We start from the raw sequence: 22,500 nt of genomic DNA, 5'->3' as shown, positions 1-22,500 counted from the left end.
TGTTATTTATTTTATTTATTTATTTATTTAATTTATTATTATTATTATTATTATTATTATTATTATTATTATTATTATTATTATTATTATTATTATTATTATTATTTTGTATGCTCGGAGGACAGACGGAAAGAAGAGAAACGAACAAACGAGCGGGTGCTGGAAAAAACGAGGGAGGGAGAAGATAGGAGATTTAAAAGAAAAGGAAGAACCCATCAGACTTGAATTTTAGAAAGGAGTGGAAGGTACAGCACAGCACAGAACACAGGTCAGTCAGTGGAAGAGGGAGGGGCTCAGAGAACATTAAGCTTAAGTTTTAGGGGGAACGGGGAGAAGGGAGAACGGATCACTGTAGGGCTGGCTGGCTGGAGGAGGAGGAGGAGGAGGAGGAGGGTAGTGGACCGAGAGCGAGGATGGTGAGCGCGCAGGAATCAATGGTGGGGCTCAGGGCGGGCTGGCAGGCGGGCGGTAGCGGCAGGCAACGGGGACAGTGTCAGGCCACAACACGGGAGGCAGGCGGCAGCGTCCTCTCACCAGGTACTCGCTCTCCGTCTTGTACTGCGTAACATCTTGCGTTCACTCAGTTTCATTCATCCTTTTTATCGGCTTCGCGACCTTCCCTCCCTCCCCCCCTTCCGTCCAAATGAGACTGCCCACTACTTCAGTTCATGTTTTAGTAATTGCGCGTTTGCACTTCTCATGTACTTGTCTAAATTATCATCCTCGTCCTTGAGATGGGCGTTTTAAAATCGAAGTATCGCGTGTAGAACACAGCTTCACCTGTCTTCGTTGTTCCCCCTTCGACGGGTGAATGTAGGGGAGGTGATGGTCCGAGCTGCGCCGCCACCACCACCACCACCACCACTTTTTTTTTTTTCTTTTTTTTTCATATCTTTCTTTCACTATTGCAACTCTAACTCTTCCCTCTTTCCTTCATAGAAGTCTTTGTCATCTCGTCTCGCAACATTTGCTTCCTTCGCTCGCCCATGTTGTGATCTTCCTTGTTTACCTTTATGGTTGTTGCTGCTGCTGCTGCCATTTCGCTCCTCACCACCACCAACCTTGGCTCCATGACCTTGCCCGCCGCCGCTGCTCACTTCCCACTTCCCTCCACTCAGTGTGGCGGTGTGCTCCGCGACCCGGTGACACCACTGATGAGGAGAAAGGGAATGCTGTGCTGGTGGGGAAAATTGAACTGTCGATTGTGTAAGTTACGAGTGGCAACAGAAAGGAAGCAGTCTGTGTACTGTGTGTGCTGACGAAGTACTCTTGTGAACTGTGGTGACTATTGTGCAGCAGTGATTATCATGATTTTATTAATTGATTTTATCTGGTTATGACGGCGGCAATGCCTCCGCCATCCATCCACCTCGGCAGCCCTAGGAAGGTACAGCATGGTGTGTCATGGACGGCGGGTCGTGGCATGCCAGAATGGGCAAGCCTGACACTGGGCCTCGAAACCCGCGGCGGGAAACGATGATTGGTGGTGTGCTGGTGATGGTAGTTGCCAGGATGGTGTCCGGCCAATACCAGTGTCACTCAAGGAAGACAACAAAACTGAAGTACAGATGCGAAGCCGATATCGAACCGTGAGTGAATATGTGCCTGAGAGAAGCAAGTTTAATAGGCAACAAGACCTAGCAAGGCAGGATGTGGTATATCTAGACGTATGGTTATTCCTGGTTGTGTGACATCTGTAGGCATCCACTGTTTATTGCAGAGTGAATGTGCAGTTTTGCGACACAGAATTGTAGGAGGATCTAGCTTGTGCAGAATATTTGAAGTACAATCGATAGCAATATACCGCCTGTCTGTCACCGATTCAGTTCTCGTCTAATCAGTCCGTCTCTTTTTTATTTATTTATTTATTTTTATTTATTTATCACACACACACTGGCGTCTGACGCGCGCGCGCCAGACGCCAGTGTGTGTGTGTGCTAGCAATTTCTCTGTCTTTCTCTGTTTTTGTATACATACTGTTGTGATGTTACTAGTTTTGCTATGTTGTGTGTTCTTTACAGGTTTATTTGTCGATGTGTATTGTTGTTGGTCTTCTCGTTCTTGTTCTTGTATCTGCATCAATTTTATATTTTCTTCATTTCGATCTGTACCGGCTTGTTTCTTGTAATGGATCATTCTGCCTTACCTGTCTTGTGTACCTGTTTGCCATGTTTCGTAAGGCTTGTTTCCCGCGTCCAACTCCACCTCTCTCTCTCTCTCTCTCTCTCTCTCTCTCATCTCTCCACTCTCTCGTCTCTCTTCTCTCTCTCTCTCTCTCTCCTCTCTCTTCTCTCTCTCTCTTGATTAACGGCATTCCGTGGCTGAAGACGGATTTGTTGAAAAGTAACTTGAAAAAAAAAAAGAGAAAAGAAAAAGATAATTGGATTTTTGGTTGTGTTTTTTTTGTGGGCCTTTAGCTGTGTTAAGGACGCGTGCGCACTTTGGGTTAAGCGGCCACGGCGGCGGTGGTGGTGATGGTGATGGTGTTTGTGGAGACAGTGATGTATTAGGTATAGGAGAGCGTTGACTGAGATGGTCGAAGGTGTAATGCAGCACCTGATACTCTTTCAACCTTCTGTTCTTTATCGAGTTGACACTGTCATAGCAAAAGTTTCCTCCCTCCCAGTGTTCGTGGGTACCCATCTTCGTCCACATTTTTTTTTTTTTTATGTAGGAGGGACACTGGCCAAAGGGGCAACAAAAATCCAATAAAAATGGATGCCCTCTGAAATGCCAGTCCGTAAAAGGGTCAAAGCAGTAGTCAAAAATTGATGAATAAGTGTCTTGAAACCTCCCTCTTGAAGGAATTCAAGTCATAGGAAGGTGGAAATACAGGAGCAGGCAGGGAGTTCCAGAGTTTACCAGAGAAAGGGATGAATTATTGAGAATATTGGTTAACTCTTGCGTTAGAGAGGTGGACAGAATAGGGGTGAGAGAAAGAAGAAAGTCTTGTGCAGCGATGCCGCGGGAGGAGGGGAGGCATGCAGTTAGCAAAATCAGAAGAGCAGTTAGCATGAAAATAACGGTAGAAGACAGCTAGAGATGCAACATTGCGGCGGTGAGAGAGAGGCTGAAGACAGTCAGTTAGAGGAGAGGAGTTGATGAGACGAAAAGCTTTTGATTCCACCCTGTCTAGAAGAGCAGTATGAGTGGAACCCCCCCAGACATGTGAAGCATACTCCATACATGGACGGATGAGGCCCTTGTACAGAGTTAGCAGCTGGGGGGGGGGGGTGAGAAAAATTGGTGGAGACGTCTCAGAACACCTAACTTCATAGAAGCTGTTTTAGCTAGAGATGAGATGTGAAGTGTCCAGTTCAGATTATAAGTAAAGGGACAGACCGAGGATGTTCAGTGTAGAAGAGGGGGACAGTTGAGTGTCATTGAAGAAGAGGGGATAGTTGTCTGGAAGGTTGTGTCCAGTTGATAGCACTCCTTCCCGCTTTCCCTTCCTCCCTCCTTCCTCATCACAGGGGTTTTACAGCTTTCCCATCATCGTGTTTCCTTATATATACATGTTTTAATATACTAGTGAATGGATTATTTGGGCAGTTGTGTTTAAAGACCAGAAATGATGTCACGATCTATTAGGGGATTAGTGATGCGATAGATGAATTAAATAGAAAAAAAGATAAATTACAGCGTCTCGTGAGTGAAAGTTAGTGAAATCTGTGTCATCACTTCTTACCCAGAGGTGTACGTACGAGCATGAAGTCTGATGCCTTGTGTGTCTTGATTTGGAGCAGTTTATGGTTGTGTTGGCTCGTTACTGTTTGTTATGGTGGTTAAGGCGCCTCCACACCTACCCTCACACATCGGTGTCAGCACTGCAAGCTGCGTGTTGGGATGTATGAAGCAGTGCACTGAAACGTTGTCTTTGCGTTTTTATTAGGCCGGTAATATGATCAGACTGCAGACTATAACATAAAACAGACTAGATTGTTAGTACTGGCAACAACAATGATGCTTAGTACGAGTGCATTTGCTTCAGGACTTGCCTGTAAAGGTATAGCTTACTGTAAAACAATAATAATTCCTCTGCTTTTGTCGAGTTTTGATAGGTCGTATGATGATGGTGGTGGTGGTGGTGGTGATGGTGGTGTGTGTGTGTATATTGATTGTGTGGTTGGTGGGTAGGTGTTTCTTATTCAGTGTGGTGTTGAGGTGTAAACTTTGCTGTATTGGATTTCGTCCAGGGCGAAGTCATGCGTAGCCCGCTTGACGAGAAGGAGCTCTTGATAAATGATTAAGGATTTCAGGGTTATATTATGTTTGTTTATATTCACCTTGTGTTGTTTGTCGAGTGAGGAAAACAGTGGTGCATTCCACACGCATCCTCTACCACACCAACAAGGTTACGCATCACCTGCACACCAAATGGCACACGCTTGAAAGTTATTCCAAGTTGAAGAAGTAAACAGCAGTAAACACGCAGTTTGAAGGTTTATAGTGTTCACCTGTGGTCTACTCGTAATTGCACGTGACATTTACCCAAGAGCGACCTACAGAAGAGAACCGCTGTCTCAAGGCCGCGTGAGAGGGCCAGTTTGTCTGTTGTGCAGGTACACGAACAATTTTCCTGTTAAACATAATTGTGTACTTCTAAATAAGCTTCGGTTTTTTTTCTTGGGGGATTTTTAAGACAAGGTTACTTTGTTTTCAAATTGCAGTAGACATCTTGTACTCGAGTAAACATCCAGCACGCATTACTCCCAAGTGTGCGTACGTCTATAAAAGTTTGAAAATACGGGTAGAGATGTGATGACAGCGCGCGGCGTCGGCCTTGTTCTGCAAGGCGGCGTGTGGTGCGTGCTGGTGCTGTGATTTGTGGCGGCGGGACAGACGGAGGTGTGAGGGTCAGGTGCACCACCACCACCACCACCACCAGGTCGACCCTCTCCAATTATTGATCCACTCTTGTCCCGCCGCCGCTACCACCTGCCTCCACACCCACCCCACACGCGACTCCACCACCACCACTACATCTACCTCTACCAACACCACCACCACCCTCCATCATCACTCACCCCCCGCTTCCATCACTATCACCACTTGGGTCGCGCTCCTCCTCCTCCCCACGTCTCTGGAGGGCGTGTGTTCCCTCGTCAGCAGCATGGCCCCCTAATGACACGGATGGCAGGGAGGCACGCTCGTCGCCCACGCTCAGCAAGGCATGCAACAGTGCCAGTGCTTACCTCCCTCGAGAGTTGTGTAACGCCACTGGCAATAATAACCATGTACTGCCTCCACTGCTGCACCTACTACAACTTCCACCACTACTACTACTACTACTACTACTACTACTACTACTACTACTACTACTACTACTACTACCACCGCCACCATCACTACTACTATTTGTTTTTGCAGTTGCTACAAAAAGTGTCATTGTTGTTGTTGTTGTTGTTGTTGTTGTTGTTGTTGTTGTCATCATCATCATCATCATCATCATCATCATCATCATCATCATCATCATCATCATCATCGTCATCATTGGAGTTTCAAAGAGTTATTTAAAAGTTTGGGAAAGCATTCAGCTGTGCGGGTAGCAGTTTTCAAGTCAAGTGCTCTGCAGTTATATTGAAAAACTACAATATTTTTTTTCTTTTTTGCAATCTCATGTCTCGCGAAGAGGACATTACTTATTGTAAATCCATCAACATCACTTATACACGGTATCGCTTCCTTTTCTACCACTGTGCTACTCTCTCTTCACCCATAAAGAAAAAAATAGTGTACAACAGCCAAACCATGTAGGAAGAACACTAAAGGTCTGTTGCTGACCACCACTATCACACTGCTATCGTCGTGTACCCATATAAGGTAAAACAAGGGTGCTTCGTCTCGCCCAGGTGCCAGCCTGCACGGCAGGTAACCAGCGGGCGTCCTGCTGCAGGAGAGGCGGACCGCGTGCTTTCCGTGTTTATGTTGTGCGGACTTAGCGGCCGCGGGGAGGACGGAGTGGAGTGGAGCAGCAGCAGCACCACCACCAGCAGCAGCAGCAGTAGCAGTAAGAGGAGGAAGAAGAGGAGGGAACCGATCGATGGTATGAGACGATGAGTCAGTGTGTCCACGACTAGCGAGCCGCCACCATGCTTCCTCAACATTCCTCCACTCTCTCTCTCTCTCTCTCTCTCTCTCTCTCTCTCTCTCTCTCTCTCTCTCTCTCTCTCTCTCTCTCTCTCTCTCTCTCTCTCTCTCTCTCTCTCTAGCAAGGAAAAGTATTATTCAATATTACAAAAAATATTGCGTCTCTCTCTCTCTCTCTCTCTCTCTCTCTCTCTCTCTCTCTCTCTCTCTCTCTCTCTCTCTCTCTCTCTCTCTCTCTCTCTCTCTCTCTCTCTCTCTCTCTCTCTCTCTCTCTCTGGGCGCGTATACGTACCCATCATCATAATGCAGGAAGAGGTTTTTGGGGCGGCTAAATGGTTGATGGATGGAATACACACGAGGCCTTGCTGTGGCTGGTGCAGGTGGCGGCTCTGTCTAGTGTGTACGGATGACGATAGATGACGACCATAGCAAAGAAGTAAAAATATCTAAAAACTGAGTGACCTTGTGTGGAGCGTGACTCACCTTCATGCTACCGCTCTTTATTACATTTTTTTTTTTCATTCGTTCATTCTCCTTACCTCCTTCCTGCTCTGCTCTTCATCTCTGCTTTTCACGCTACATACTCCACCCTCCGATATTTGATTCCACCGTCTCTCTCTCTCTCTCTCTCTCTCTCTCTCTCTCTCTCTCTCTCTCTCTCTCTCTCTCTCTCTCTCTCTCTCTCTCTCTCTCTCTCTCTCTCTCTCTCTCTCTCTCTCATGCCATTTTCCGTATCATCCACATTCATTATTTCTTCATGCAGGAAGCAACTGGCTTCATATTCTCTCTATGGATAGTCCTTTTCATCCTATCTTTCACTTCTTTCCTGTTGTTTTGTTGTCCCCTTTTACTTGCATCATTTTCATACTTAAAAATATATCACCTTTCGTCATTGTAGCTCGACTATCTCGACTTAACTTCCTTCTTTCCGTCCTTCCTGTATCCATATTATATTGTCTCTGTCTCTTCTCAGAAAAGCGTATCTTTCCTTCGTAATGTACTAACTCGTACATATTGTTATTTACTTCATTACACTCTTATCTTCCTACCTTCCTCACCTCTATCTTCAACGACAGTGCTTCGTGTTTTGTTTGCTACTGCCACTCAGCTCGTCAGTTCACTTTTCGGTTCATACGCGAGTTGCTTCTATTCACGGACGTATGTATGTATGTGCTCTAATACGGCGACTGGCTTTGCGAGGATGCGGGTTCTTGAGGGAGTAGTGGCCTTGAACACCCTAGAGACGTAAAAATAGAATGTGTGTGTGTGTGTGTGTGTGTGTGTGTGTGTAAGGTTTTTGCTTCCTCTCAACCTTCCCTCCCCTTCCCTTCCCATCTTCCATCCCCTACCCCTTCCCCTTGCCGACATTATTAGGAGAGAGGGGTGTTTTAGGGTGACGTGATGCCTCCTTCCCTCCCTGGCCCTGGGAGTTCAGGGAAGGAAGGTAGTAGGTGAGTGAGGTAGATGGGCGGCAATGGGAGTAAGGCAGGAAATTATACCTTGCTACATACGGATATACGTAGGTGGGCTCTCTCTCTCTCTCTCTCTCTCTCTCTCTCTCTCTCTCTCTCTCTCTCTCTCTCTCTCTCTCTCTCTCTCTCTCTCTCTCTCTCTCGTACACTGGCGCGGTTTCGTGAGGCCACTATCGCATTATCTGTTGGGATTGATTGACCTGAGTGTTATTTTTCCTTTCCCTGGTCATTTGTTTATTTGAAGAATGCCTCAGTGCCCTGTTGGACTGTGTTTGGAGACGATAAAGACAAGGGTGCACGTATTGTGTGGCAGTATACTGTCCGTTGAATGACAGTGCTTGTATCGGAGGAACTCTGCGCGTATATCCCGTAGGTGTGTGAGAGCCAGAAGGAGGGAGAGTGAGCGTGGCGCGAGCCTCGACCTTGGCTCCAGCCCCACGCCTCCAACCCTGCCTCAGCCCCACCCCCTCCTTCCCTCTCATCTCCCGCTCTCCTTCCCTCCCCCGCACTAAAGGGAACCACTGCCGCTGCGAACTATCCTCACCACTGTCAGTCTGGCGCTCTTTCATCATCGACGCTGGCAGCAGCTACGTCACCCATCAACAAATGCAGGCAATAATTGTGAAACTGCACCGAATAGAAAGTGGCACCCTAATCGTGGATCATAAGTGCATCATTAGTGTCGATGGAGTTCAAGGCCAGCCGAGAACTTGTTGAAATTGGATTACATGATACACTCAACACTAGTTGGCAGTCACTTTCCACAGGAGTGTCAGTAAGACGGAGGGAGCGACCGTGTCGGAACAGCTCTCTCGTGTAAGGGGTGCCGGTATGTGATAATGTGCGTTACCACGGATCCAGTATGTGTTGGGGACTCTAGAGTGTGTAATGCCTACGTACTTATAAGCACCGCCATCCCGTCCCTCCTTGTCCCTGTATGCAAGTGTTACGTCATGCTGAATGATATATGCATAGCTCACTAGTGATTAGGTGGCTTGACATGAAATGTTGATGTCCTCTCCTAGTCATTCATGCTTGCAGAAATAGAATATTGATTGATCATAAATTATCATCATAACCATTTGACCATTGTGGTGATCCATCTTTTGACACATCGCATGTCTGTTCCCTGGACGCCATCCCGTATGCTGAATAAACTTCATTCCGCTACAAAAATGGATAGTACGAGCGGATGGTGTTTCCAAAAATGTTATTACAAGAAGTGATTGCGTCCTACTGGTATTGCAGATATATTTAAAAGTGTTACGACTTCACCGTATTTCGATCCTCAGACCAAAGATGACAGAGGAAGAAACAGTGCCTTGAGAAAACCACGTCCTTGCTGAGTTCGCAGGCGCGACAACTTTGAACGCGAAAATAATCGGCACTGATGGCGAAATAATGAAATGAGATATCAAAAAGAATTACTCTGTGTAAAATTCATGAGTATCCGTATATGTAGCTTACGAATGTGACGGTGGACTTCTGCATCATGCTGGGTTTGGTCACCCTGAATGAACCACTGCTTTCTTGAAAAAAAAAAAAAGTTTCCTTCACCGTAGTGAAGATGATGCCGTCTGTAGGCATCACCCTAATTTACTTCTTTTTTCAGGTGGGAAATTACTGAATTTCATCGTCAGATGTTATTGTGTGCATAATTAGAGAGAGAGAGAGAGAGAGAGAGAGAGAGAGAGAGAGTCATTAAGAATTTTGGGCACAAAGTAATTTGTAAACTGCAGGAGATAGGTTAGAACTTTTTGGGTGCTGACTGTTACATTGTAATTCACTGTAATTCTACGAACCTAAAAAAATAAATTATTAGCTCTTATTTGTTCTTCATATGGTACTATCAACTGTCAAATGTACATGAGGTTCTGGAAAAAGGAGTCAGGGCTGATAAAAATGTTTGCTGATGTGATGTAGACTGCCTGCCAAATAGGGTGGCATAAACCTTTCAGCAGCTGATTTTGCATGGGTTACACTCACTTTACATATTCCCAGCTATCTTTGTGAAATTATGATCTGCTCTTTGTGATTTTCTGTTACTTGTCTACCCTGCCCAATGTGTAAAGCAAACTCAGGATTAAGTTTTTTATTATAAATTGTGTTTTTTTGTCATGGATATTTTTTCCTTCCTTACAGGGATGTGGTAGACTTGAGGATGAACTTGCGTGACCGAGCAAGCCGTAGTCAGAGAAGAAGCCCTGTTAGCAGCAATAGCAGCAACAGTGGTGGTGGTGGGGGTGGTGGCAGCAGCAGTGGCAGTGGAGGAGGAGGTAGCAGCCACTTCCGAACTCACCACTGTCGCTCGCCCTTTTCACTTGCCTCCTCATGTTCTGTTACCTCCACTGGTGGTCTGAAGTCACCAGTGAAGGCCTCAAGAGGTCAAAGGCAAAGTAAAAGATCTAACAGTGCCTTTGAGGTAAATGCCACACTTCAAAGCTTCGCAAGTTTTATAAAACATTGTTTCTTGCCATTCTAAAGATCAAAGTAATTTTTGTTACACATTGATTTTTAGTTTTTCAAAGACAAAAAGTATTTATTTTCATATAAAAAAAATAAATAAATAACTTGGTCATAGATGCATAACCTTATCAGCCCTATGAATTTTTCCTTACAGGAACAGAATGAGAATCTGTTGTTGTCACCAGCACAGTACAACAGTGTGGTGAATGCCTCTCTCTCTCATTGCCACACATCATATCTTCGTGCATCTCGATATGCTAACAAGTTCTCCAACTGCAAGTCCAGCCATCAAGCTCCAGTAATAGATTCTGATAACAATATCATTGGGTCTAAATTGCTCAAGCCACGTCCCTTGAGAATCAGCAGGTAAGTCATTACTGTAATCAGGAAACTTGAATTCTCTTGTTTTAATTCTAACTGACAGATATCTTTGTTTTAAACGGCAGTAAGTGTGTTTTTATTATTATTTTTGCCATATTATATTCCTTGGGCTCATTTCAGACGCCAGAACCAGCCTCCACCAAATTACAAGTGTCATCCACCTCGAAAGCCACACAGCAAACGCCACCATATTGCTAATGGAAGTCAGGCATCAAAGGTATTACCTCTAGTTGATAGTTGATGGCTTGGGATCATTACCATTATTATCATTGTCAGAAACAGTATTTCCAGGAGTAGAAGCAAGAGAGAAAAGAATCAACTCTTCATTTGTACATTATATATGATACTACTTGGAGAAACCATCCTCCTGATTTGCAGTCATTTAAGCTGATGGTGGTGATGGTTATGATGGTGGTGTCTCTAATGATAGCAGTGACTCTAATGACAATATTCAGTGATATGTAGCACATGTTTCACATATCAGCATAAGCATAAAGCTTATCTTGTTATAATGTAAATGAAAATTGAATTTCCTATCTGAGGAAATTATGGATTTAGTTTTTTTATGTAGATTTGAGCACCACATGAGTGGCAACATGTATATGTGATTATGTTGGTGTTGTTATAATAATCCTGATTATTGAATTAAAATTAATTTACAATTTACTGTACTTATAATGTATATTTTTAAAAAATAAAAGCAGGTTCTGAAAGAAGTTCACGAAATGAAGACGGCAGCCATGGACACCTCTCTCTTCTCTCCTGTGTATGCAGTTGACTCCACTCCTTCACCACTTCCTTCACCTCTCACAAGCTCGTCTATGGGACGGACCTTCTCAAGGGAGAATATTGATGATCACTGCTTGGAGAAGGAATCGGAGGAATTAGATGTTGAAGACTATGAAGATGACCAGGAAAGCTGTATCCAAGGGAGACTGCATCCAGATGGCAGTTCAGGCAGTCCAGGCCTTACTCAGCTTTCTACTCGCATTCAGCTTGACATTCCAAGTATCCTTGACTCGCCAGCATCAGATTCATCACAAGGTATTATTTTCCTTCACAGCCTCTGTTCAACACTTTATAGGAGTAGTTCTCACTGTAAAATATGTCCACTTAAAGAGACCAAATTTCCTTTTCATAAAGCATCATATTCTGATGCATGGTGTTGAGTATGCAGGGAGAATAATGGAATTTTTAGAGAGGGAAATATATGAAGTCCTTGATCCTTCTCTTGTATTTATTCTATAGAGGTAGTTTTACCTCCTCAAATGATGTTCTGCTGCACTTGTTCAATTATTTTTTTCATTTTGCTTTTCACTTTCAACTACTGTTTGGTTCATGGACTGCTGAAAAGACTAGACTATCTTATTAATGTGAACATTTCGTGGTCTTCACCGAAAACTTGAAACAATATTGTACAAAAATTCAAATCTTCATTTTTTTTTTTTTTCTCAAGATGTGAGCTATAAAAAAGTTTTTGCACTACAGTTTAGCTTCCCCATTGCATGACTTTGTTTGTCTCTATCAAGGTTAGTCAGAAGTATGATAATTTGTTATCCATAAGGAATATTGTAATGGCTTATTATTTTATGAAAGAATGATTTCATAATGTCTTTTCAGGGTTAGAACCTGAGGAAGCAATGATGATCGCTCAGGTATCTCACTGCACTGTCCAAGAAAATAAAGAAAACTATGAGGTGAGTTACAGGGGGTTCTTTTCAACATATATTTGACATGATGTCACTCACCACCAAGCTGCTTAACATCAAATTTCTCCCCTGAACACTTAAAACAGTCCATGTCTTCAGCTACTTTTATTCTAAGACAATCTACATGTTGCAAGAGACTTGGCAGGATGGGCGGTGCAATGTGTGCTGAGATGGTTTGGACATGTTGAGAGAATGGAGGATGATAGGCTGGTGAAGATCAAGTGTGAGAGGTGTGAATTTAGGAATTAGGCCACATAAGTGATGGATAAATAGTGTGAAGGAGGCTTTAAAGAGGAAAGGACTAACACTGGAGCATAGTAGAATGATTGTGCATGACAGAAGCAAAAGGAGAGGAGTTGTGAGTGTGTGATGAATGGCACAAGCCTATAACATCTGAAAGAGGTGCTATACATCAATGGTGTCACACAGGTGTGGTGCAGTTGGGTGTGGTAGAGGAGGCTACTTGCTATGAAGGATCCTTGTTCCAAACCAGTGTGTCCTAACTGTGCAACTGATACCTGTAAAGTGAGGGCACAAGTACTTTCTTTTCTCTGTCAGGGGCCAAGGGGCTAAGATAGTTTTGTGAATGAGTGTGAACATGAAAGTTGTGTGCCTTGTTTTGGCTACCCCTCTTTTTGTAGAAGACAGCCTTGATATATGTATGTATGTTATTCTTAATAATCTTCTCTCTTAATCTCCTTTTATACATTCTTCCTAACTCCTCCACAGTCTGAATGTCTTTATGAATCAGCCATCAGTACAGTATCATCTGTAAACATTAACTGATTTTGATTCCTCTCTACTATCATTATTCACCACACTCGACTTCTACCTGATATTTTCACTGTCATCTCCTTTACTACACCATCCATATAAACATTAAACAATCAAGAGATACAGAAATATTTTGAAATATGAAAAGTATAAAAGTATTATAGAAACTTAATGAAAATCTTTACCTTTACTTTTTAGGCTGGTGGAGGTTATGAGAGTTCATGTGATGAGGGTTATGAGGAATGGGAGGCCTTTGATCCCTACTTCTTTATTAAACACCTGCCACCACTCACACCAGAGATGAGGGCAAGAAACCCTGCTCTACCTCTCAAGACTCGCAGCTCTCCAGAATTCACTCTGGTTTTAGACTTGGTAAGAATCATGCCACTTAATAAGTATTAATTATAAGAAGAGTTGGTATAATTAAATGTTAAGAATGAAGTAAAATCATCAAATGAGGTAATCATATATATATATATATATATATATATATATATATATATATATATATATATATATATATATATATATATATATATATATATATATATATATATATATATATATATATATACTCTTTCAGGCAGATGAGGTTAAAGGCAAGAGCAACCTTGGGATTATTCAGTTTTTTATTGTGCTTTGCTACTTGTCTAATTAATTATCTTTATGCAAATGGCAGGGGATCTGAGGAACTTTCCAAAATTTGTGGTATTTGTAATGTTTCATTCCTCTTGGAACATTAGCAAGGCTAATGATGCTCTGTATGGGCGAGCACTTGTATTTATACAGCAGAGGAGAGTATGGTACTTGGTTGGTGGCTGACGGATGCTTCCTATTGGCAGAGCGCCATCTGGCTGGGAGACTGCTGGGTGCTTCCTATTGGTCAAGCACCGTTGTTTCATTCTCTGTCCTGCACTTGTGGGCAGGATTTGTAGGTTCCTGACTTGAGAATTCATTGATGTAGAGGGCTTCTAATATCTTTAATCTTCTTTTGTTCTGGCCTCTATCTATGATGATGGTGCCATCTTCTACGATTTGACAGGTGATGCTTACTTGATGTTTGTCAGTAGTGTTTTTTGATGGCTCTGGTTTGCAGATGGCAGGTCACCACCACCAGAACATCATTAGCCTGAAGATGTTTCAAGAGGAACAAAAAACATCACAAATACCACAAATTTTGGAAAGCTCCTCGGAGCCCTGCCACTTGCAGAAAGAGAATGAATTAGATGAATAAAAAAGCACAATCAAAAACTGAATAATGCTGAGGTTGCTCTTTGCCTTTAACCTCATCTACCTAAAAGAGAATATCCTTCCTGGTTATACCTATACACACACACACACACACACACACACACACACACACACACACACACACACACACACACACACACACACACACACACACACACACACACACACACACACACACACACACAGTGGAACCTCAGTTCTTGAACTTAATTCATTCCTGAATGCCACTTGAAATCTGCAATGTTTGAAGACTGAAACTATTTTCCTTATAGGAATCAATGTAAAATGGATTAATCTGTTCCCAGACATCAGTCTACCCTGTCTTAACAGGCGAGATGGCTGCTTCACAACATCTCCAGCTCACAAATTATTTATCCAGAAAGGATGTATGAAATGAACTTAGTGACACAGAACTCATCAGAAGATACTATTTAGGTCATGCAAGCATTCTCTTTGTTACCAGTCTAATAAGGGAAGTCATACAGATTGACAAAGAGAGGAGCAGCACACCTACTGCCAAAATGAAGGTGATCATAACACTTGGACATCTTGCTGCTGAGAAAAGCTACTGGAAAAATGCAGTTGCGCAATAGTGATGGTGTTGGGGGTCATTGATTACTCTTGACCACTGAAAACTGTTTGTTTACATTGAGGCTTTTCAACAGGATCACATTATATTATTTCAAAGGTTAAATTACTGTCTTACACTGCCTCTCTCTCCCAAACTTATAAAAACAAAGTAAATATTTATAGAAACTATAAATTAGTTATAAATGGCAGCTTTTGCTATGTCTTTTATTATTTGAAATCAAGTAACTTTGTTCTAGAACCGAATTATGGTACTGTAACTGAAGAAATAATGACATCAAAATTTTGTTCGATAATCAATTTTGTCGTAACCTTCCTCCTTACCTTTAAGGAAAGGCAGAGGCTACGCAGGAACTGCACTAATTTTTATATAACAAACACTGCAAGGTTTAAATCCAGGTAACCGAGAGTTAAGGCCGGGGTTCTCACAGTGGGGTAAGCCACAAACGCAGTTCAGAAACATTAACACTATTTATTAACCAGTAATCAACACATTCCAACAATACACGCAGGCAATGAAAGACCAGAATTCCACCACATATTAAAACATCAAGTGACCTTTCAATAAATCTTGACGTCACTATTCACTTTACTTTAGCGGGATTTTATTGACCAACTCAGGTCATTCAGTAGCATATAACATGTAAGGACACACTTAACATAATCACATAAAAGAATAATAAAATATAACATTAAAATATTAGCACTACATGCGAAGTGCCACAAAAGATATTAAAATCACTCATCAAGATTCAGCATTATATCAACACATGGAAAATGACATAAAATATATGGGGACCACAGTATACTGAAACAATATATTAAATTGAGACACGCAAGGCACTTAGGAAAAATCTTCTAAGTATTACTTACAACCAAGACGAGGCAGAGAACGACTGGGAGCTTCATGGTGCTGCCGAGTGGGAGCACCTTCCAGGAACTTGTAACACTCCACTCTTGGAGTCTAGTTAGGTCTGAGAGAATTGTTCGCTACTTTGCCTTATATTCCATTTTGACGATGGCAACGTCGACCTACGTACATTGCTATCTACTATTACATAAGGAGTTATCCTTAAGGTTCAAAATCTAACTAGTTAGTATACTCATCTCTTCCTTCACTCCACACGATCACCAGGATGCTTATACACTGTAGGCACGTAAAAAACATGTCTCGTAGGAAGCCTATGGTCAACCACCTTTATATGCGAACATATATGGTTTTTCTATGTCTTTCTAGCTCGTGCATTACTGAAGTTAACAGTGGATCACTGTTTTGTGTTTTGTGAGGTCAGCGACTGTAAGGTAACTTGATCACAAGATTAATTGCGAATAGGCTAGGTCCATTAACTACATGGCCTTAGTCACCTTTACTCGGCGCTTGGGTGCCTCGGCATCAGGGCAGGCACTGTCCTGTTCACGTGACCAGGGGTGCTGTAAGCCTCACGAGGGGTCACAGTGGTGACCTGTGACCTCTGGGGCAATGCTTTAGGCCTGGGTGCCTTGGCAACAACACACCCTTGGCTTGGCTACGACAATTTGTTTGAAAAAGGGAGGCATTCGGTGACTGAGGTTTCTCTTTGTGTGTGTGTGTGTGTGTGTGTGTGTGTGTGTGTGTATATATATATATATATATATATATATATATAAAATGTATATGAAAATGCAATTGTAAAGCAAACAATCATATAGCAAAGTTAAGATTAAATGGGAAAAATGGGGATGCGTTCCAAGACATGCATGTATGAGCCCTAATGCCCCCTAAAGCCCATAAAAACCTTGAAATATCCTATATAAATACAGTTATTACCTTAAGTAATAAAACACATGTTAATAAATAAAATAAACAAGAATAAAACAATATGATAAAACTAAATAGAAATATTTTTTGTACTTATTGTTGTGTTGAGTTTATATATCTCTCCTGAGGCTGGAGCACCCCATGCCCTAATGTCCCTCCCAAGGGTAATGGACATCTGGGGCCCATATTCTACATAGTGTGACATATTACATGTATATTACAACTTTTGGAGAAGTTTGACAGTGTATCTAATCAAAAGAAGCATGATGTGTAGGAGATTATGGCTGACATCCCAACACACGCAGGCTGTGCATGGCAAGGTTTGTTTTATGTTTAGGAAAACTTATTATACTACTCCCGGCAGTTATTTATACTACTACTTTATTGCCTCAGAGAAGGATATTATTTATTCTTAGTTACTAATATTTATTGCTATATTTATAATAAAAAACAGCTAGGGATCATGTTATGGTACAGTAAAATCCCTCTTATCCGGCATCAACGGGACCGCCGACATGCCGGATACTTGAATAGAAGTGAAATTATGTCCACAATCACCATCCTACACTCACGCATCTTACCATAACAAAGATCAACTGATCTTAATCAGCAGCTGATCTGATCAGCTGCTTAAGTGTAAGCACAACACGTTTCCTCTTTTCTACAACTTTAGGCATGATGAAGGCGTCAGGCGATAAACAGTGCACATGCGGGACTGAGTCACTGAGTAAACACAGTGCAGTGGGCTGCAGATGGCGCGAAGCAGTGTGCTCTGGTGGCGAGGGGACAAAGTATGCCTCGCGCGGGAATTTTAATCAATTTTATGAGTACACATTGATTTTTTATTGATTTTAAGGCTCGGGGAAAAATGTGCCGGATACTTGAAGCTGCCGGATACTTGAATGCCGGATAAGAGGGATTTTACTGTATGTACAACCATTTTGTCATAATGCTGACAGACTTCTGATGGTCAGAAGCAGTGATAAGATAGGGTGAACACTGTCATAGCATTTTATGACCAGTAATAGAAGTTGATGGATGATGATATGAGTTTATGACAGTTATGTCTGAAATGTGCCCTTTTATTTCTTTATGACTGACAGACTTATGTTTATGTTTAGGAAAACAGATTATTCTACTCCCGGCAGTTATTTATACTACTACTTTATTGCCTCAGAGAAGGACATTATTTATTCATAGTTGCTAATATTTATTGTTATATTTATAATAAAAAACAGCTAGGGATCATGTTATGGTACGCACAGCCATTTTGTCATAATGCTGACAGACGTCTGATGGTCAGAAGCAGTGATAAGATAGGGTGAATCCTGTCATAGCATTTTATGACCAGTAATAGAAGTTGATGGATGATATGAGTTTATGACAGTTATGTCTGAAATGCACCCTTTTGTTTCTTTATGACTGACGGACTTGGCTATGACAGTTTGTAGAATATGGGCCCAGGGCCTCTGTGCCACTATACTTGCATGCAGAGCAAGTGAGTTTGTGCTCTGGCGATTGTAAAAGTGGAGCATAACTGATCGTATAGTGGGCAAGGGTTAGTAAAGAAGAATGATCATAAAGGTGAATTATTGTATAACCGTAAATTTGATAGCAGGGAGGATATATATATATATATATATATATATATATATATATATATATATATATATATATATATATATATATATATATATATATATATATATATATACACATACATACATACATACATACATACATATATACATACAGTACTCATGCTATAACTGTGAAGTTTAGAGGACATAAACTTCTATGAATGGTGAATTGCCACTCATGGTCTTCCTTTGTTCTGCTCACATTCAAGACATTTTAACTGCATTTTAAGTAGAATGAAAGTGAAGCAAGAGCAATAGTGTGCATAGGCCAATGGTTGTGCTTGATTCTCATTCAGCTCTGTAGATCATGAGCAATAGTGTGAATGACCTTGTTTAAATATATATAATATTTGAGCAGAGTGAGAGTGAACTATGAGTAGATTGGTCAGTGTGCAGTGTGTATTATTACCCTTGACTCTGAGAAGTGCAGGAGCAAAATGTGAGCTGAACAGAGCAGTGGTCTAAGGTATGATTTCAAACAAATTAAAAGATTTTGCTTCATCAGTCATGCCACCAGTCATTGGGCCTTTATATCTTTCAGAATGGTCTTTCAATCTTTGCAATTCAAATTCTTAGCAATGTCTATTAAAAGGAAGTGTCAATATAGTATGTACATAGAGTAGAACATCATTATCAGTATTGACTGTGTGATAAACTTCAGTGTAAATATTCACCAAAATATTAGTATTGTTATGTTATTTGTTATTTGTGTTTAATAAAAGATGTTTGCATATTTTCAGGATGAAACTCTTGTCCACTGCAGTCTACAGGAGTTGGAGGATGCCACCTTGAGCTTCCCAGTGGTGTTTCAGGATGTTAACTACCAAGTATTTGTCCGCACTCGCCCATTCTTCAAGGAATTCTTGGAACATGTATCCAACCTATATGAGGTCATTCTCTTCACAGCTAGCAAGAAAGTCTATGCTGACAAACTAATGAATCTACTTGATCCTCAGCGGAAATGGATTAAGTGAGTGGAGTTTTAATTTTAAGTGTTCTTTATTCATTGATAATTTAATAGGTATAACCTATAATTTTTAAGGTCTTTCAATGCATGATAATATCTGAGGGGTGATAAAGGGACTTATGAATTCCTTACAAAACCCTGGTATAATCTTTACAGCTGATTTCTCCCAATATAACGGATACTCTCTGTGAGGGTTGTCACCAGAAGGTGACTGGTGTAATGGTTAGCACATCCGCTCAACAAGTGGAAGGTTCAGGGTTCAATCCCTGGGCAGTGCCTGCCTATTCTGGTGGATCCCTTACTCTAACATGGCACAGTGAGTAGGATCCAGTGAGCGATTCACATTCCCTGGATTGGCGTGAAGAGCCACACATGATTAGATTTGAGGATACTCCAGGCAGGGGAGGCCTTAGTGGGGAGATGTGAAGGTTGTCACCAAGAGGTGACTATGGTATAACAGTTAGCATGTCTGTCTGGCGAGTGGAAGGTCCCGAGTCCAATCCCTGGGTGGTGCCTGACTTTTCTAGTGAACCCCCAGCTCTAACACCTTCCTAAAAAATTTTTTTTTAATTTGATCAAATATTTAAAAATCTAGACCATGGGTGTCTAGATTTCTGAGATTGCTGTGTGAGGAATACATGAGAAGCAAATAAGATGAACCCCATTGGAAACAGTCTCAGATTCATCCAAGATAGTATGTCCCTGCCAAAGCATGGTACCATCACCATCTGATAAATGTGGGACTTCAGCCATGTTGAATCAATATAGCTCTAGCTATTACATCTAATACATCTGTATGAGGACTAGCACTATGGAAATTGACCTCTTGTATCTAGAAATTGCTCTATCCACATATCTTCAGTGTTTGTTTGTGATAAGCTGATGTGAGTGATAGTGAAGCAAGCATTTCTGCCATGAGAGATACCTAACTATTACTGAAGCTTCATAAGATACTGTTTTTATGAACATGTATCTAAACAGAAGTCCTATATTTATATTATTGAGGTTTGTGTCTTTGCAAAGTATTACTGTTTAACATTTTTCTTTATCTATTTTTAAGGTACAGATTGTTTCGTGAACACTGTGTATGTGTGCAGGGCAACTATGTGAAGGATCTGACTATACTAGGGAGAGATCTTTCCAAGACAATTATTGTAGACAACTCTCCTCAAGCATTTGGTTATCAGGTAAGTATAAGCTCATACATACACAGGCATATATGCATACACTTTAGAGAAATCAAACCATGAAAATATAGATAGTTCCAGAGAAGAAATGGTAAGATTTTAAAATTTGGAGGATGCCTAGCATAATAGTAGAATGTGGTATTAATCAAATCATGTAATTCCTTGAGATTGCTCTCACACTTTGCTATGAATCTGTGGACCCTGGTGTGAATCTGGACTAGGGTAGTCAAAGCAACTCAGAAAATGTGTAGGATATGTAGATCAAAACTTTTCCCATCTGATGGTAGTTAAAAAAATATCAAAAGGGAAATAAACTTATGCTGTATGTATGTATCGTAAGAAAATATATAACTGCATTGATGAGGCAACAAAGTGATAAGCATTAAAAGTATATGGTGTAGACGGGAATTTATTGAAAGGGTGAAAGCTTTTTATAAGAACTTAGACATTTTTGTGGGAGATTTGGAATGCAAGCAGGTGTAAGACAGGGGCATGTAATATTTTCATGGCTGTTTAATAAGTGTATATGTTAGAATATTTCTTAGTGATTTTGGAGTGAAAATGTTCGTAAATTGTTGTTGAATACAATTGTTATATATAACTCTTGACTGTAAAAGGTGAGAATGACAAACAGAAATTACTTTGAAAGAATGAGAGAAACCAAGATGTTGAAATTGTATGGATGTGATAGATGCACTTAATGTAAGAGGACAATTTCTAGTAAAAATGGAGGACAGTGGGAGAATATATGAGGGAAAGGAGAATGAGAGGATTACATTATGAAAAGATAGACTAAATAAAGACCATGGCCATCATATTAAAGAGAATTCTTAGGAACAATTGTTAGATATATATGGCTAGATGGATAGGTGAAGGAGGTGTTGGACAAATAGTGGTATACCTGTATGTAGTGAACACTGTTTACTGAGGAATATTATTGTATTCATCTTACTAAATAATTTTCATTTTTCTTGACAGATAAACAATGGAATACCTATTGAGAGCTGGTTTGTTGACAAAGAGGACAGGGAGCTAGAGAAGCTTTTGCCTTTCCTTGAATCACTTGTTGACAAGGATGATGTACGACCATTCATTCGGGAAAAGTACAAATTGGAAACTTACTTGCCCCCAGACTAAAATCTGGTCATGGTGTGACGTTATGACCTGCAGTGGTTTTGGTACAAGTGCTATTTCAACTTAACTAAGACATATTTCAGTGTATCATATTTGTGTTCAGCTCAAGTGGTCAGTAAGAAATGGTGCCTGAAATCTAAATATCATTAACTCAACATTGCTGCTTCTATTTCTTTGTTTTTATTTGATGAATGGAAATTTGTGCACTTGTTTACCAGTTGTGAAAAAACTGCAGTGATATTGTCATAGAGAAAATATATTTTCCCTTATACCTTACCTTCCATTGAAAATGACTCGTGTACTTTTTTTAACATGTCAGTTCAAGGTGCAGTAATTATATATCAACATTCAGGTGAAAAGTGAAAACATTGATTTTACTCAGTTGTGAATGGAAATGGAGAAACTGCAGGAGTGAATTTTACACAGGACTCAAAGATATGATATATGGTTTTATTTTATATTAAAATTGTATGTACCTTGGTATCATATATATATATATATATATATATATATATATATATATATATATATATATATATATATATATATATATATATATAAAAGAATTTGGAGGGCTAGTGTCTGACACACACACACACACACACACACACACACACACACACACACACACACACACACACACACACACACACACACACACACACACACACACACACACACACACACACACACACACACACACACACAGAATGTGCAGGCACGTAATATCTAGTGTGTTCAGGAACTTTTCTAATAAACCTTTGGTACATAATAAACACATCAATAGAATATAAATGATTCAATAATCATTGGCTTGAAACAATAATTCTGAGTCTGTACAAATATTAATTAAATTTACAAAAGACCTTGGTAGTTTCAAAAGGCATTAAATGCATATTATTACTATACATACACTATCAGTGATTCACTATTAGTGGTGCCTATGTATGGTTGGTTATACAAAATGTTGTCACAGTAGTAAGGTTTAATGCAGTTATGATCCCAGGCAACTGTATGCTGTAAATGCTGCAGAGGCATTCACA

General features: G+C 40.8%; 1 protein-coding gene across 15 annotated transcripts in view; it reads left to right on the top strand.

Annotated features, from left to right (window-relative positions):
• LOC135110916 (CTD small phosphatase-like protein 2) overlaps positions 1-22,500 on the top strand; it is a 57,551-nt gene that overhangs the window by 29,157 nt on the left and 5,894 nt on the right. For 3 of the 15 annotated variants that reach the window (XM_064023585.1, XM_064023593.1, XM_064023586.1), the window contains 9 exons: positions 9,705-9,984; positions 10,183-10,394; positions 10,530-10,626; positions 11,111-11,453; positions 12,030-12,106; positions 13,091-13,264; positions 18,910-19,139; positions 20,197-20,323; positions 21,302-22,500. The exon at positions 21,302-22,500 is cut by the window's right edge and continues 5,894 nt beyond it. In XM_064023585.1, the coding sequence (XP_063879655.1) occupies positions 9,705-9,984; positions 10,183-10,394; positions 10,530-10,626; positions 11,111-11,453; positions 12,030-12,106; positions 13,091-13,264; positions 18,910-19,139; positions 20,197-20,323; positions 21,302-21,460 (1,699 nt within the window). In that variant the 3' untranslated portion in view covers positions 21,461-22,500. The other 12 variants (XM_064023587.1, XM_064023582.1, XM_064023589.1 and 9 more) reach the window with 12 other exon arrangements.

This window comes from Scylla paramamosain, chromosome 21 (genome assembly GCF_035594125.1).
Source record: "Scylla paramamosain isolate STU-SP2022 chromosome 21, ASM3559412v1, whole genome shotgun sequence".
NCBI classification, from domain to species: domain Eukaryota; kingdom Metazoa; phylum Arthropoda; class Malacostraca; order Decapoda; family Portunidae; genus Scylla; species Scylla paramamosain.
Note: the sequence above shows the minus strand (reverse complement) of the source record. Positions and strands in the feature narration are given on the sequence as shown.